This window comes from Galeopterus variegatus, unplaced genomic scaffold, assembly GCF_000696425.1.
Source record: "Galeopterus variegatus unplaced genomic scaffold, G_variegatus-3.0.2 Scaffold167, whole genome shotgun sequence".
NCBI classification, from domain to species: Eukaryota; Metazoa; Chordata; class Mammalia; order Dermoptera; family Cynocephalidae; genus Galeopterus; species Galeopterus variegatus.
Genome location: NW_007726278.1, coordinates 164,086 through 176,707, shown reverse-complemented (window position 1 = coordinate 176,707; position 12,622 = coordinate 164,086). Strand labels below are relative to the sequence as shown.

The window sequence follows — 12,622 nt, the reverse complement described above, 5'->3', positions numbered from 1 at the left end:
GGATCGCAACCCTCAGTGTTGCCCCCGTACCGGACCGGGGACCGGCAACGGGATCGCAACCCTCGGTGTTGCTCCCGCGCCTCGCTCAGCCAGTGAGCAGGAACCGGTCTGTATGTGGGATCCGAACCCTCGGGCGGGAGCGCCGCCGCGCTTCCGAAGCGGCGCATTATAGCAGTGCGCCACCGGGCCGGCCCTCAAATGACCATTTCTGATGATTCTCTTTAAGTAGGACCAACTTCAGCAAAATTACCAAAACAAACTATAATAACATAATGAAAATACAGAAAGAGCATACAATCTGAGAATCTTAATATTCCTGGGTCCCACCATCTACAATATACTGTGTCCTCAACATATACTTTGCAGTCAGCATGAAGATTAAATTACATAATGCATTTAAAGCAGTTGGAATCCTACCAGATGATTATTCACCTCTGATTACCTTTGATAATATAGATAATAATGGCAGAGATCATCAAATACCCTAAATTGCTCATTTTAAAACAACAACCTTATGGTTATGTGGTTACTTTTAGTACCCAATTACTGTATACTAAAATCCCCAATTATATACACACTAGTACGTATGTCTATATTTAAATAACGTGATAACACATCTCTTGTTTATCAGTCCTGGCCCTCCACAAATACTCTTTCTTCTGAACTGCTACTTCCTCACATGACTAGATGTTTTTCCCTACAGGCTCCTCTCCATGTGCACCTCCTTCAACTGTGAGGTCACAATTTAAAGGAGGAGGTCACAATAACCATGCAGTTCTACTCAATCAGCTGCCTTGGGGACTCGCTGGAGCTCTGTTCAGTTAGTGAAATGTCACTAACTCTTCACGTGGGGTCCCAAAAGACTTCAGTGTCTCCCGGACTGATTGCACCGCTATGGAGGAGCCTTCTCCTATGAAGATTCTCTTAGTGACAAGAGCTTTAATATCTTTAAGGAATTCTACTTTCGTTGCTGAGTTAGATCTATTTTAACTAGAATTATCACTTATATATGGTTATATCTGGGTTCAACTTATTTGCTGTGAGGTAAGTGATTGTCATATATCTATAAAAATTTTAAAATGTATAACAATTACTAAAGAAAAGGAATTTGGTAATGCTAAATTTACAATACAATTCAGGAAATCAAATGGAAAGGAGGCTCATAGTATCTTGGCTGTAAGATTACAGTTGTAAATTGTTGGGGCTGAAAAAAGCCACATGTTTAGACAAATACTTTCTCAGTCTTCTTTATCTAGAAATTCCTACTATTCAACATTTCTCCCCACCCCCACAAAAAAGAGCAGTCAGTTTAGATACAAGTTTGAGAAACAGAGGGGTAGGGGACAAAGTTTCCATAATATCAAAGTTGCTGAATGTTTGGGCTAAATGATAAGATTCTCCCCCTAGTTTAGAGCATTCTTTGTCTCCCTCCTACCCTCTTCTCCCTGGGGACTGGCTGTCTCCCAACCACTGCAGGTGTGTGTGCTGACAGTCTCCATGCTGGGACACATGTGGAGTGACCACAGTGGTCCCCTGGTCACTGTGCTGCAGTGAGGCAACAAGAATAAGCCACCCTCACGCTCGCTACAGTAAAAAGAACTCTGTTCAGAACAGGAACTATTATTTTATCTGCAGCACAGACAAATCTCTAATATAGGAGTATGTTTTATGATGGAGATTTGCTGTATGAATCTATTAACTACATCCTTGCTAATAACTATAAAATTGGCTTAACTGAATTATATGCACCCAAAAACTGGGCTCTAGTACTAAAAGCAAAACTCACTTAAAGCTTTTAACATTTAAACCGGAACTCAAAATGAGCTAAAACAGATTATTTCAAAAAATGAAGGGAAACCTGCAGACTACGGAAATATATGAAATCCCTGTTCTGCACAGAGAACAATTTCTCTTTCACTCATATTCCAAAATAAGTGAGGAAATTAAAGCTGTATGAATGGTCTCTGATTAAGTTCCTCCATTTGAAAAACAATCCATTAGGTTCAAGTATTAAAAAAGCAAACTAGACACTATGAAAGTTTAACCTGTGACCCATTGATTACTTACTGTCAAATGGTTTGGGGGAATTCTTTTCACAATAATTCTGTTCCAACACAAAATCACTTTAAAGAGCCAGGACCACAGAGATTGGTTAAATGCTGTGGGGGTCAAAGGAGGGAGAGGAGGAAGGACACTGTCCCCAGACCCTTGCCTAAATCTCCACGTCTCATAAGCTGGTCAAAGTGTTCCCACTGCTGACTCTGGGTTTGGTAATCTGTTATTCCCCAACCCCATCCATTTCCTCACCTACCTGTTCAGTCATACATCCAACCAATATTAAATGTCTTTTACACACACATATATGACACATGCCAACTCTCAAGGAACAGAATGTAGTGGAGGAAAAAAGGCAGGAAAATCTGCAATAGCAATACAAACATGTGCCACCGCAGGGTTAAGTACCAAGTGCCAAGGAACCTCACGGGGCTGAGAAGCTAACCCAACTCCACAGCGCTGAGGCAACTCCCTGCAAAAGGAAGCTTCAAGCTAAATGGCAGCTGGCCAAGCCAAGAAGTGGGAGAGCGTGTGGTAAGGACTGTCGCAGGTGGTTGAGACAGCGTGTGAAAGGCAGAAAGAGCAAATGTGAAAGGTCCCGCATGGCTGAAATGGAGAGTGAGATGGCAAAGAGTGAGAGCTGATCCCAGCTGTTAAGCCAGGCCTACGGGGAGCTCCTAATTTGCCCCTGCATGCCTCTAAGAGACCAGGGATTCAGAAATAAAAATGCCATGTACTGTAAAGGACTCGAGTCTTAATGACCATCACTGTACCTGTTGATTTTAACAGCAAGAGGGAAGCTAATCGATACTTCATTTTAGAAAACTTGTCAAAGGCTATGTGAAATAAGGCAAAGGACAGATCAAGTCTGCAGACAAGAGGGTTCTATCCAGCTGAAATATCAAATTCCTGTGTGACATATGAAACATAACTCCATGCATAAAAAATTGGTGAATGTACTTCAGCAAAGAAGACACATCTAGTGAATAAAGCAATGAATCGTCTCATAAGAAGTTACGACGGTAGCTAGTGGATGAAGGGAAGGATGCTGAATACCTAAAGAAGCTGGGCCCGCTTGTTACCTTGAGTTTTCTCAGGCCCTTGATTTTCTCATCTACATGAGAAATAGTTGATCTGGTTGTCTCCAACACTTCTAAGACCCAGTATTCCTGTTATACTCAAAAGGCTGTCATAATCAAAAGTATCTTATCACCAAAGGCAAGAATTTAAATAAGAATTTAAGTCACAGATTTACTATAGTTCTGAGATTTTTAAAAAAAGCATGGGCCCTCAAACTGTCCTAAATTCAAAAGACAAATACAGTTAAGTTTGTGTACCTTTTAAAAGTTGACAAATTATGCATAACCAAATATAAAGATGATCAAAATTTTAGAACATGCAAATAAGATGATTTTTTTTCAAGTAAAGAGAAAGTAAAAAAACTAACATAACTAGGCAGGCAATGATTCGGGATATTCACTTCCCTTTCTGTTGGTTTCATTCCCCTTAAGTTAAAACACTTGTAATATGTAAATTATTCACTAAAGACTTTCAGAGCCCTTTCTGCTTAGATGTGCAGGATCTTTATGCATAAAAATTATTTTTAGACTTCCATGTGATAGAAAAGGGATATGAAGCATTGCGGACTTACAAAATAAAGCAAACTAAGGCAGGGAAATGTGCAAAGCAGAAGCAAATTACCTAGGATCCCAATTTTAACCATTTAGAAATGCTTAAGTAGTAAAAAGTGGATATTCTATGATTTTAGGAACTTGAGTTAGGCTCTGTTTAGGAGTACCTACTAAGTGCTTGGTTAGTTCCGTGTTAAGCACTTGGAGCTTTTCGGGTTGAGGATCCTTACAATCTTATCAGATGGGCATTACTTCTTTTCTAAATGTAAAGAAACTAAGTGGGAACAAAGGCTCAGCACGGTAAGTAACTAGACAAAGACACACAGCTTAGGAAGTAAAGAAGCTAGACTTTAAACCCCATTCTACTCAACATCAAATCTCTTCTTTCCATAGATGATCCAGACTTTAAGCATCAAAGTAAACAAACAAGAAAATTTCCCCTTTTACATGATTCTCTTAAATATATGCCATCATTTCAAGGGGAACTTTTGCTAAGCATGATTTCATAAACAAATCATTTATGAAAGAGAAAAACCACATCCAGGGTAAAGTCATAAGTTGAAAAAACCTTATTTGAGAGAGTACTTCCTGAAAGAGACAAAGCAGCAATTACGGCTGAACAAGCACTGACTCCCATACCAAGTGTTATATTTGAAACAACTTTTAAAGCAACATGAGAGCCTAAAGCAAAAGAAATACAACATTTCTTAAATACACCATTTCCAGAAAGGTCTATTTTAACACAAGCAACTGAAAGATATCTCTTTTACAGAACTGGATATACCACAAAATGTTCATCTCCAAGAAAGCCTTTTGACCGACAGGAGGTAAGCTGCATTTAACTAACTTCATCGTAGATCATTGCTTTACTTACTGAATTCAAAATCGTTGTTTTATTTTAATAATTCATTACTGAAACTATGTTGGTGAAGGACACAGGTTGAAATAAGTTACGTTACCTTTCCACACTATTAATATGGTTTTGCACTTATTTTCACTATTGTTTTACATTAATATTAAATGTAAATTTTTTCAATTTAAGGAAAACATTAATATGTTAAGTCATCAATATTTTTAGGCATCTGTGTCACATGGTTTCAATTACATTGTTTGATGAAATGTCCTTGTTTTTATGAAAAGAAAAACTATAGATAATCATGGAATCTAAAGCTTTAAAAAGCTGATTTTTTTAAACTGGGGGCTGGCCAGTTAGCTCAGTTGGTCAGAGTGCTGTGCTGTAACACCGGTGTCAAGGATTTAGATCCCCATACTGGCCAGCTGCTCCAAAAAAAAAAAAGCTGACTTGAAAACCAATCACTTTTCAATATTTATCCAAAAATTTCCCTGTGTTTTCAGAGCACAACCTATACTGTACTGCCTTTAAAACACATGTACCACTCCTATTTTTCTCAAATTTTAGCAAATGAATATAAGTGCTGGTGACAAATTGGTTACATAAAAGCAGTTTGAGCCCAACGGGGAGAAAAAATATAATCAAGATGGTCAGTAGGTACAGAATTTATGTGACAAAATTAGGGGATGAGGATGGATGAAAAAAATACAAAATTTCATTTACATTTCAATTCCTACTATTTAAAAATTATAACAAATTTTGAGTTAAAAATAAGATTTAAGCCTCCAAAATTATTTTCCTTGTGTGATACTGAAGATTTAATTTTTCTATGCAGTACTTTTCTTATTTGATAGAAATTAATATTCCAGTCACACGAATATTTGGAAAATTTAATGTAGGTTTTTAAATATATAGAATTCTATTCCAAAAATCACATGTATTTAACCTAAAATTCAGACAACCAGTTGAGTCAGGGAGGGAGGGAGGAAGAGAGGAAAACAAACTTGTATTTGTCCACAGCAATTGCTCAAATTAATTCTTAGTTATCAACAGCCCAGGATGCCATTGACCACAGGCTGCTAATCTCCCCCACAGTTTTCACTAAAGACAGATTCAGGGCTGAATTAGAGAGACAGCCCACTCTGCAAAGTGACATTTTTCAAGGAAACTTTTCATACACCTCCATATTGCAAGGGGATGCCACAGGTTCCATCTCTTTGTAGCGTGTCTATTTTTAAAGTCTCTGTTGTTAGTGTTGCATGATAGGTGATGGAAGTTTCACACTGACGGGGGTCAATGATATTTATAATCACAACTAAACTGCTTTCCATTTGAAATGGACAAAATTTTTTGGTGATTGGAATTTATTTGTTTCTACATACACATCAAGTTATTAAGTGACTTCTTATCTACTTGTCTTAGATATTCCTTTTTAAAATTTAATTTGACAAATAATGTTTAAACTTCTGTATCCAGGTGAAGTGAGGGTATGAAAGTTACTATACTGGCAATAACTTATTTTCACAGTGTTGCTTTGGTAAATGCAATCTGGAAGACTCAGCATTGGGCCTCCCAATTATGCATTAAAATACAGCTCATCTATTGTTCTAAGAGTCAAGTTCTTGATCTGCATATCATGGCACAAAACATCATTGTTTGCAAACCAACGATAATTTTAAAAGAACATAAGACAATACTGTGATGAAGTGTTTGTCACTTTAAACAAACAGCTTACTGTAATGGCCAACTACACAAGTCTTCATTGACAAACTAGACGATAGCTGCTGTGGGTCACCTCATCAAATGTTCTTTCCTTCACTCATCCTTCATTTAGCAAATATTTATTTATTGAGTACCTACTATGTACTCAACAGGCAGTAGGAATATAGCAGTGAAAATGAAAAACTTCTGCTGTGATTTTTCAAAAGAGAACTACTGTGATTTCAGTAATTAACTAGTTATATGGTTCTTTTATTAGTTTTCTAATATATATTTTATATGTTCAAATTGTATTTAATGAATAAAAATTCGTTATTTGGACATTATTAATCTGAGTTGCAAAACATTTAAACAGAATGAAGATGGTAAAAAGTAGCAAAGTATAAGATACAAAATCCATAATAGCCTTTCCCCAATTAGTCCAAATCAAAGAATGATTGTCATAGGAACAATTGTTATCCAATTTAACACCATAGGGAAAAAAATCATAAAGAAAAGGTTATTCTTTTGGGAAGAAGGGAGATGAACAATGAGAGAGAAAATGAATAAATTTGTCAGTGCATTATGACACCCCAGACTATTTTAATAGATTAATACAAATTAGTAATAATCTAGGGAATGCATTCCTTAATACATACTAAGACACATATATAGAGTCTACAACATAAAATGCTCTCGAAATTAAAATTCACTGACTGCCAGGCTGAGTGTGAGAATGTTAAACATTTATTTTCAACCAAGAATTTATTCCTGTTTTTCTTAACTATTTTTAACAGTTTCTAAGTATCATGCCTACCAACAAGCTATAAGAGCTATAAGATGACCACACTCAACAATCAAGATCTACCTGTCCCTTCTAACAACTCACATCCAGATGAATACAAAATTGCAGCCCTTGTTTTCTACAGCTTTATCTTCGTAATTGGATTATTTGTTAATGCCACTGCGTTATGGGTTTTCAGTTGTACCACCAAAAAAAGAACCACTGTAACCATCTATATGATGAATGTGGCATTACTGGACTTAATATTTATAATGAGTTTACCTTTTCGAATGTTTTATTATGCAAAAGGTGAATGGCCATTTGGAGAGTACTTCTGCCACATTCTTGGAGCTCTCACAGTGTTTTATCCAAGTATTGCTCTATGGCTTCTTGCTTTTATTAGCGCTGACAGATACATGGCCATTGTACAGCCGAAGTATGCTAAAGAACTTAAAAACACATGCAAAGCCGTGCTAGCATGTGTGGGAGTCTGGATAATGACCCTGACAACCACTGTCCCTCTGCTACTGCTCTATGAAGACCCAGATAAAGCCTCCACCCCTGCCACCTGCCTCAAAATTTCTGACATCATCCACCTAAAAGCTGTTAACATGTTGAACTTCACTCGACTGATATTTTTTTTCTTGATCCCTTTATTCATCATGATTGGGTGCTACTTGATCATCATTCATAGTCTCCTTCATGGTAGGACATCTAAGCTGAAACCCAAAGTCAAGGAGAAGTCCATAAGGATCATCATCACGCTCCTGGTGCAGGTGCTCATTTGCTTTATGCCCTTCCACATCTGCTTTGCTTTCCTGATGCTGGAAGGGGATGAGAACAGTTATAGTCCCTGGGGTGCCTTTACCACCTTCCTCATGAACCTCAGCACGTGTCTGGATGTGATCCTCTACTACATAGTTTCAAAACAATTTCAGGCTCGAGTCATTAGTGTCATGCTATACCGCAATTACCTTCGGAGTATGCGCAGAAAAAGTTTCCGATCCGGTAGTTTACGGTCATTAAGCAACATAAACAGTGAAATGTTATAAAAAATAAAAAGTTTTTTCCCCTCAATCTCTTTAAAATTCACTTCACTAACTACTCTAGGATCAATGGATACTCTATATTACCAAGTCCTCTTCTCCTGAAAAAAATAAACTTTAAAACCTCTTTTGTGGAATCTTATTATTGTGGCAACATAATTAAGTAATCAAGTATTCTAATAAGTTCATTTTTATATTTAAAACTTGTATAAAACATTTTCATGAATTACTGGGAGGAAAGTACCCAATTTGTGTTTCATAGTCAAGACTTATCTCATAGATAACTGACAACTTTTTGGATTTAATTCTATGTGCAAATAACTCATGTATGTTAATCAAGTCGGTAAAGGGGAAATCCAGCTACTGTTAAAAATAATTTGATCAAATTATTTTCTCTCTAGATGCAGCTCTCAGGTCTATTTTACAGTTAAGACTAAAGTCCTAAATCCAATATTTTATATCCTAAAACCAAACTTCCAGGATTCCTACACAAGAAACTATGTTCAACTGTTATTTGCTGCAGAGCAAAATTAACGGGAGCAAGAACCCAATGGAGCCTGTAAAGGCCATCCCCATCAGTCCTCCCCTACTCTGAATTCATTCTTTTGAAGACAGACTACAGTCACTCAACAAACACTGAGAGTCTACTAGGCAGTGAACCCTACTTAAGACCAATGATGGAAACCTAACCTGAGATCCTATTTCTGTGCAATAATCCAAGTCCATTCCTATGACATGATTTCTACAAATAGTGAAATACCCTTCTCCAATACAAATAGCTTGCTCTTATTATGTGATTAAATATCACATTACAAAAGAGGTTAACTGATTTTTTTCCAGGCCATGTGTCACAGTATAAATAGCACCGGTCAGGGACCTTGGATTCTTATCCCACACTTGCCATTTAATCTCTTCTTAATAAGGAAACAAACGAAGTAACTTCTCCACATTAAAAAAAAAAAAAAAAAGAAATTTAACTGTAATCTGTAAAGCCCCTATTATTCTAAATACTATGGAAGTAAAACGAATGATTCAACTATAACTTCCTCTCTGCTAAATTTACTTCTATTACTCTTAACATGATCACCTCCTAATGGGATTTTAAACCAAATAAATGCATTGGTTATAAATGCATTTCTAGAATTAACATAAATAAATTCATATTCTTTGAAGAAAAAAAAACACAGAGAAGTCTAATCATCTCTTAGATGATCTTCTAGTTCAAATCTTCCATATGAAATAGAAAGAAACTGAGGTCCAAAGAGGTTATGTGACTTGCTCAGCTAAAGAACCAGAACTAGAAAGCAAGCTCAGTTTTCCTCTCATGTCAAACAAGTTTTCAATAATAAAAAGCAAGCACACTTACAGAATGTAAACATTCTTATAACTACATAAGATAAAGGAGTCAAGGTAGTACTGAGACACAGTTTCTCAACAAAGAGAAAAACACTTGAAGTTTTTAGTTTAAATATTCAAGTAAGTAAGATACTTTGATAAATATATTTAAACAATTATTTCTAAACCAAAAGAAATAGCTTCTTTACATGATATGTAGACATGTTTATGGTACACATACACATAGTCATAGCCTTCTCTCAACTATGCAGATGAATCTACTCAAATTTATTAAATGGCAGGTTCTCTGCAGTAGCTTTCCTTGATAAGAAGAGTTGAGTCTGACAATACGAAGCACAACAAAAGACTTTGTTGACACAAAACCAACAAAGTGAAAATGTATGTCATGGTTCTTATGGTAAAATTATAATCTAAATTATACTTTAATTGTAGATAATTAAAAAGTTAATTTAAAAATTATTTAGCACTGTAATCAGATACATTTTAACATGATATGCAAAAATTCAAAATTCCACTGTATTCTGGAGTTTAATTCTGGAAAACAGGGCTGGCCAATTAGCTCAGTTGGTTAGAGCACAGTGTATAACACCAAGGTCAAGGGTGCAGATCCCCATACTGGCAGCAGCCAAAAAAAAAAAAAAGGAATTCTGAAAAACAATGTAACATTCTCATGTGAATACTAAGCATTAAAAAATATTACATATATAAAAACAGATGTGCGACAGGCATAGGTTAGTAAAAGTACCTTCATATATATAGCTTTTAATAATGGAGCTATCTTTACTTCCAAAACCTTACAGTTACATCTTCTGAATTTCAGTCATGAGCACCTATCATATATATGCCAGGTACATTTTCTATGCAAAGCACTAGAAAAAGAGATGAACAGGTCTACAGTTCAATGAGTCATTTTACAGTCTGATTGAGGATATACTGCAATCAAGATTATCCCTTCAATGTTATTGAGTGTAAGGCAATGAGTACGTATAGTAAAACTTGGTTCTCCCTCAAAGAGCTAGTAGGTGGCATAGAAGGTCCAGATAATGATAATGACAGTGCAATATAACAAAAATAAATAGGGATATCAGTAAGTTTATTGTAATACATATAAAAGTGCAATTAATTCTGCCAAAGGGCAAGAGGAAGCAGAAATAAAGTCAAACAGGCACAAGAATACAAATACATAGCATGTTAAAAAAGTTGAATGACCAATGGGGGAGAGGCTTGAAGGACTAGATGTGATCATTTTATCATATTAGGGCTTTAAAGGGAAAGAAGAAAACCAACATATGGAAGGAGAGTGTGCCACCACTAGAATCATAGCATAAGTGAGCTTATTTAATTCTCTCCACTGCCCTGTGAATTATAAAGTACCCCAAATTTTGACATGTGAGGGTCATCTGTAAACCGAGCTCAGGAAATGGAAGCTGAGAGAAGTAACTTCCTCAAGATTTCACACAACTAGTGGGACAGAGCCGGTATTTTAGATTACTTCTGACAGCACTGTATTGAATACTTTGAAATTGATAGGGAGACTAGAGAACTACTGTAAAAACCTAGACAAGAAAAGATTAGACTGGAATAATGACAGTAGAAGTAGAGAAGAAAGGAGGAATAAATGAGTTATTTAGGACTTTGAACTAATAAGACTCAGTGCCCTACCCCATTGGTGAGAAAAAGGAAAGATTTCCAGCTTGGATGACTATGTAGACTGAAATGCCTTTAACTAAAATGAGTACAGAAGGAGAAAAAGAAGAAAATAGAGAGAGGAGACCGGAAGAGATGAGAACTTATGAACATGATGAGTTTTCTTTAGGTCTAGAAGTCATTAGGAAATAAGACTTTAGAAAGATTGGGAGAATAGTATGAACTGTACATAGAGAGCTGGGAAATCAACAACATATTGTCACTGTAGTAGAAGTCATGGGACTGGACAAAATAGCCCAGAGAAACCACTTGGTGTAAGCTTGAGAAAAGAGCTGCGTAATAACTAAGGTCAAAAAGGACCAGGGGAGAGCAGTGTGCTGGGTGGGACTCAAGAGAGCAGGTTGTTTCATGAAATAAGGAGAAGTTAAAAGTGTTTAATGTGTGCTACTGAAGGTCAAATAGGATGACCAGTGGCTTTAGAAATTAGATGGTTACTGATGACCTTTATAAGAGAAGTTTCAATAATGGTGAGGTAAAAAAAAAAGAGAATTAGATAGGAAATGAAGAACTGTAAGAGAGTCCAGATAAATCTGGCATTGATGAGAAAGAAAAAGATAAGATTTACGTGAAAAACACTGCAAGCTGTAAAGCACATTGATTTTTTTAAAAAGAGTAGTTCCTTCTTTCCTGGGTTTTTCAAGCTTTGCTGTCATCAATAAAAGATAAACAGCCCTCTGTATCCACAGTTTCTGCATCCACAGATTCAACCAATCATAGATCAAAAATATTCAGGAAAAAAAAATACAACAATAAAAAATAATACAAATAACAAAACAATATTAGAATAACAACTATTCAAATGGCATTTACATTGTATTAAGTATTATAAGTAATCTAGAGATGAGAAAATATAGGTTATATGCAAATACTGCACCATTTCATATCAGGAGTAAGCATCAATGGATTTTGGCATTCAATCAGGTTCTGGAACCAACCCCCCGTGTATATCGAGGGATGACTATATTTTAAAAATGCAAAGTTTATTTATTGAAGTAAAGATTTATGTTCCAAGATTACCTTCAAGAAAGCTTCAAGATTCTAAAAAGTCATACTGTAAAGTTTTGTATCTTCAAAAGGAAGAGAAATACATTTTCATTCAGGACATGGCTGAGCATTCACATTGTCTTTCAAAGGAGATACTATAACTTTTGAATTTATTCAAGTTTGCAACTCTTGCTACAATCTGATTTAAACAGGTAAATGCCTTCCCTCTCTTAAGAATAAGTAGAAATTTTCCCACCAACTTCAAAATTGAATCAATCCTCTTTTCATGTACCAATTAATAGGATTCCATAATAAAACAAATGAACCTGAAGGTTCTACTATTATTCACGTTTGTACGCACAAGGGGAAAAAAGTGTCATCAGACAAGGAGACGATATAAATAAGAATTAAAAGATATCCATTCCAAAAATATATTCTAACCTAAATACACAGGACACCTAGATACCAAGATAACTTCCATAACTTAGCAGGCCGTACAGAGATCCAA

The 12,622-nt window shown here is 35.9% G+C and overlaps 2 protein-coding genes across 3 annotated transcripts in view; one reads left to right on the top strand and one right to left on the bottom strand.

The window, feature by feature from the left end:
• The window catches only part of UBAC2 (UBA domain containing 2), a 174,165-nt gene that overhangs the window by 127,629 nt on the left and 33,914 nt on the right, over positions 1-12,622 (bottom strand). The window lies entirely within an intron of this gene.
• On the top strand, positions 999-8,181 carry GPR18 (G protein-coupled receptor 18). The gene is made up of 3 exons (XM_008594752.1): positions 999-1,012; positions 4,080-4,513; positions 7,035-8,181. Exon 3 carries the CDS (start codon positions 7,078-7,080, stop codon positions 8,071-8,073), a length of 996 nt encoding a protein of 331 aa, XP_008592974.1. The 5' UTR covers positions 999-1,012; positions 4,080-4,513; positions 7,035-7,077; the 3' UTR covers positions 8,074-8,181.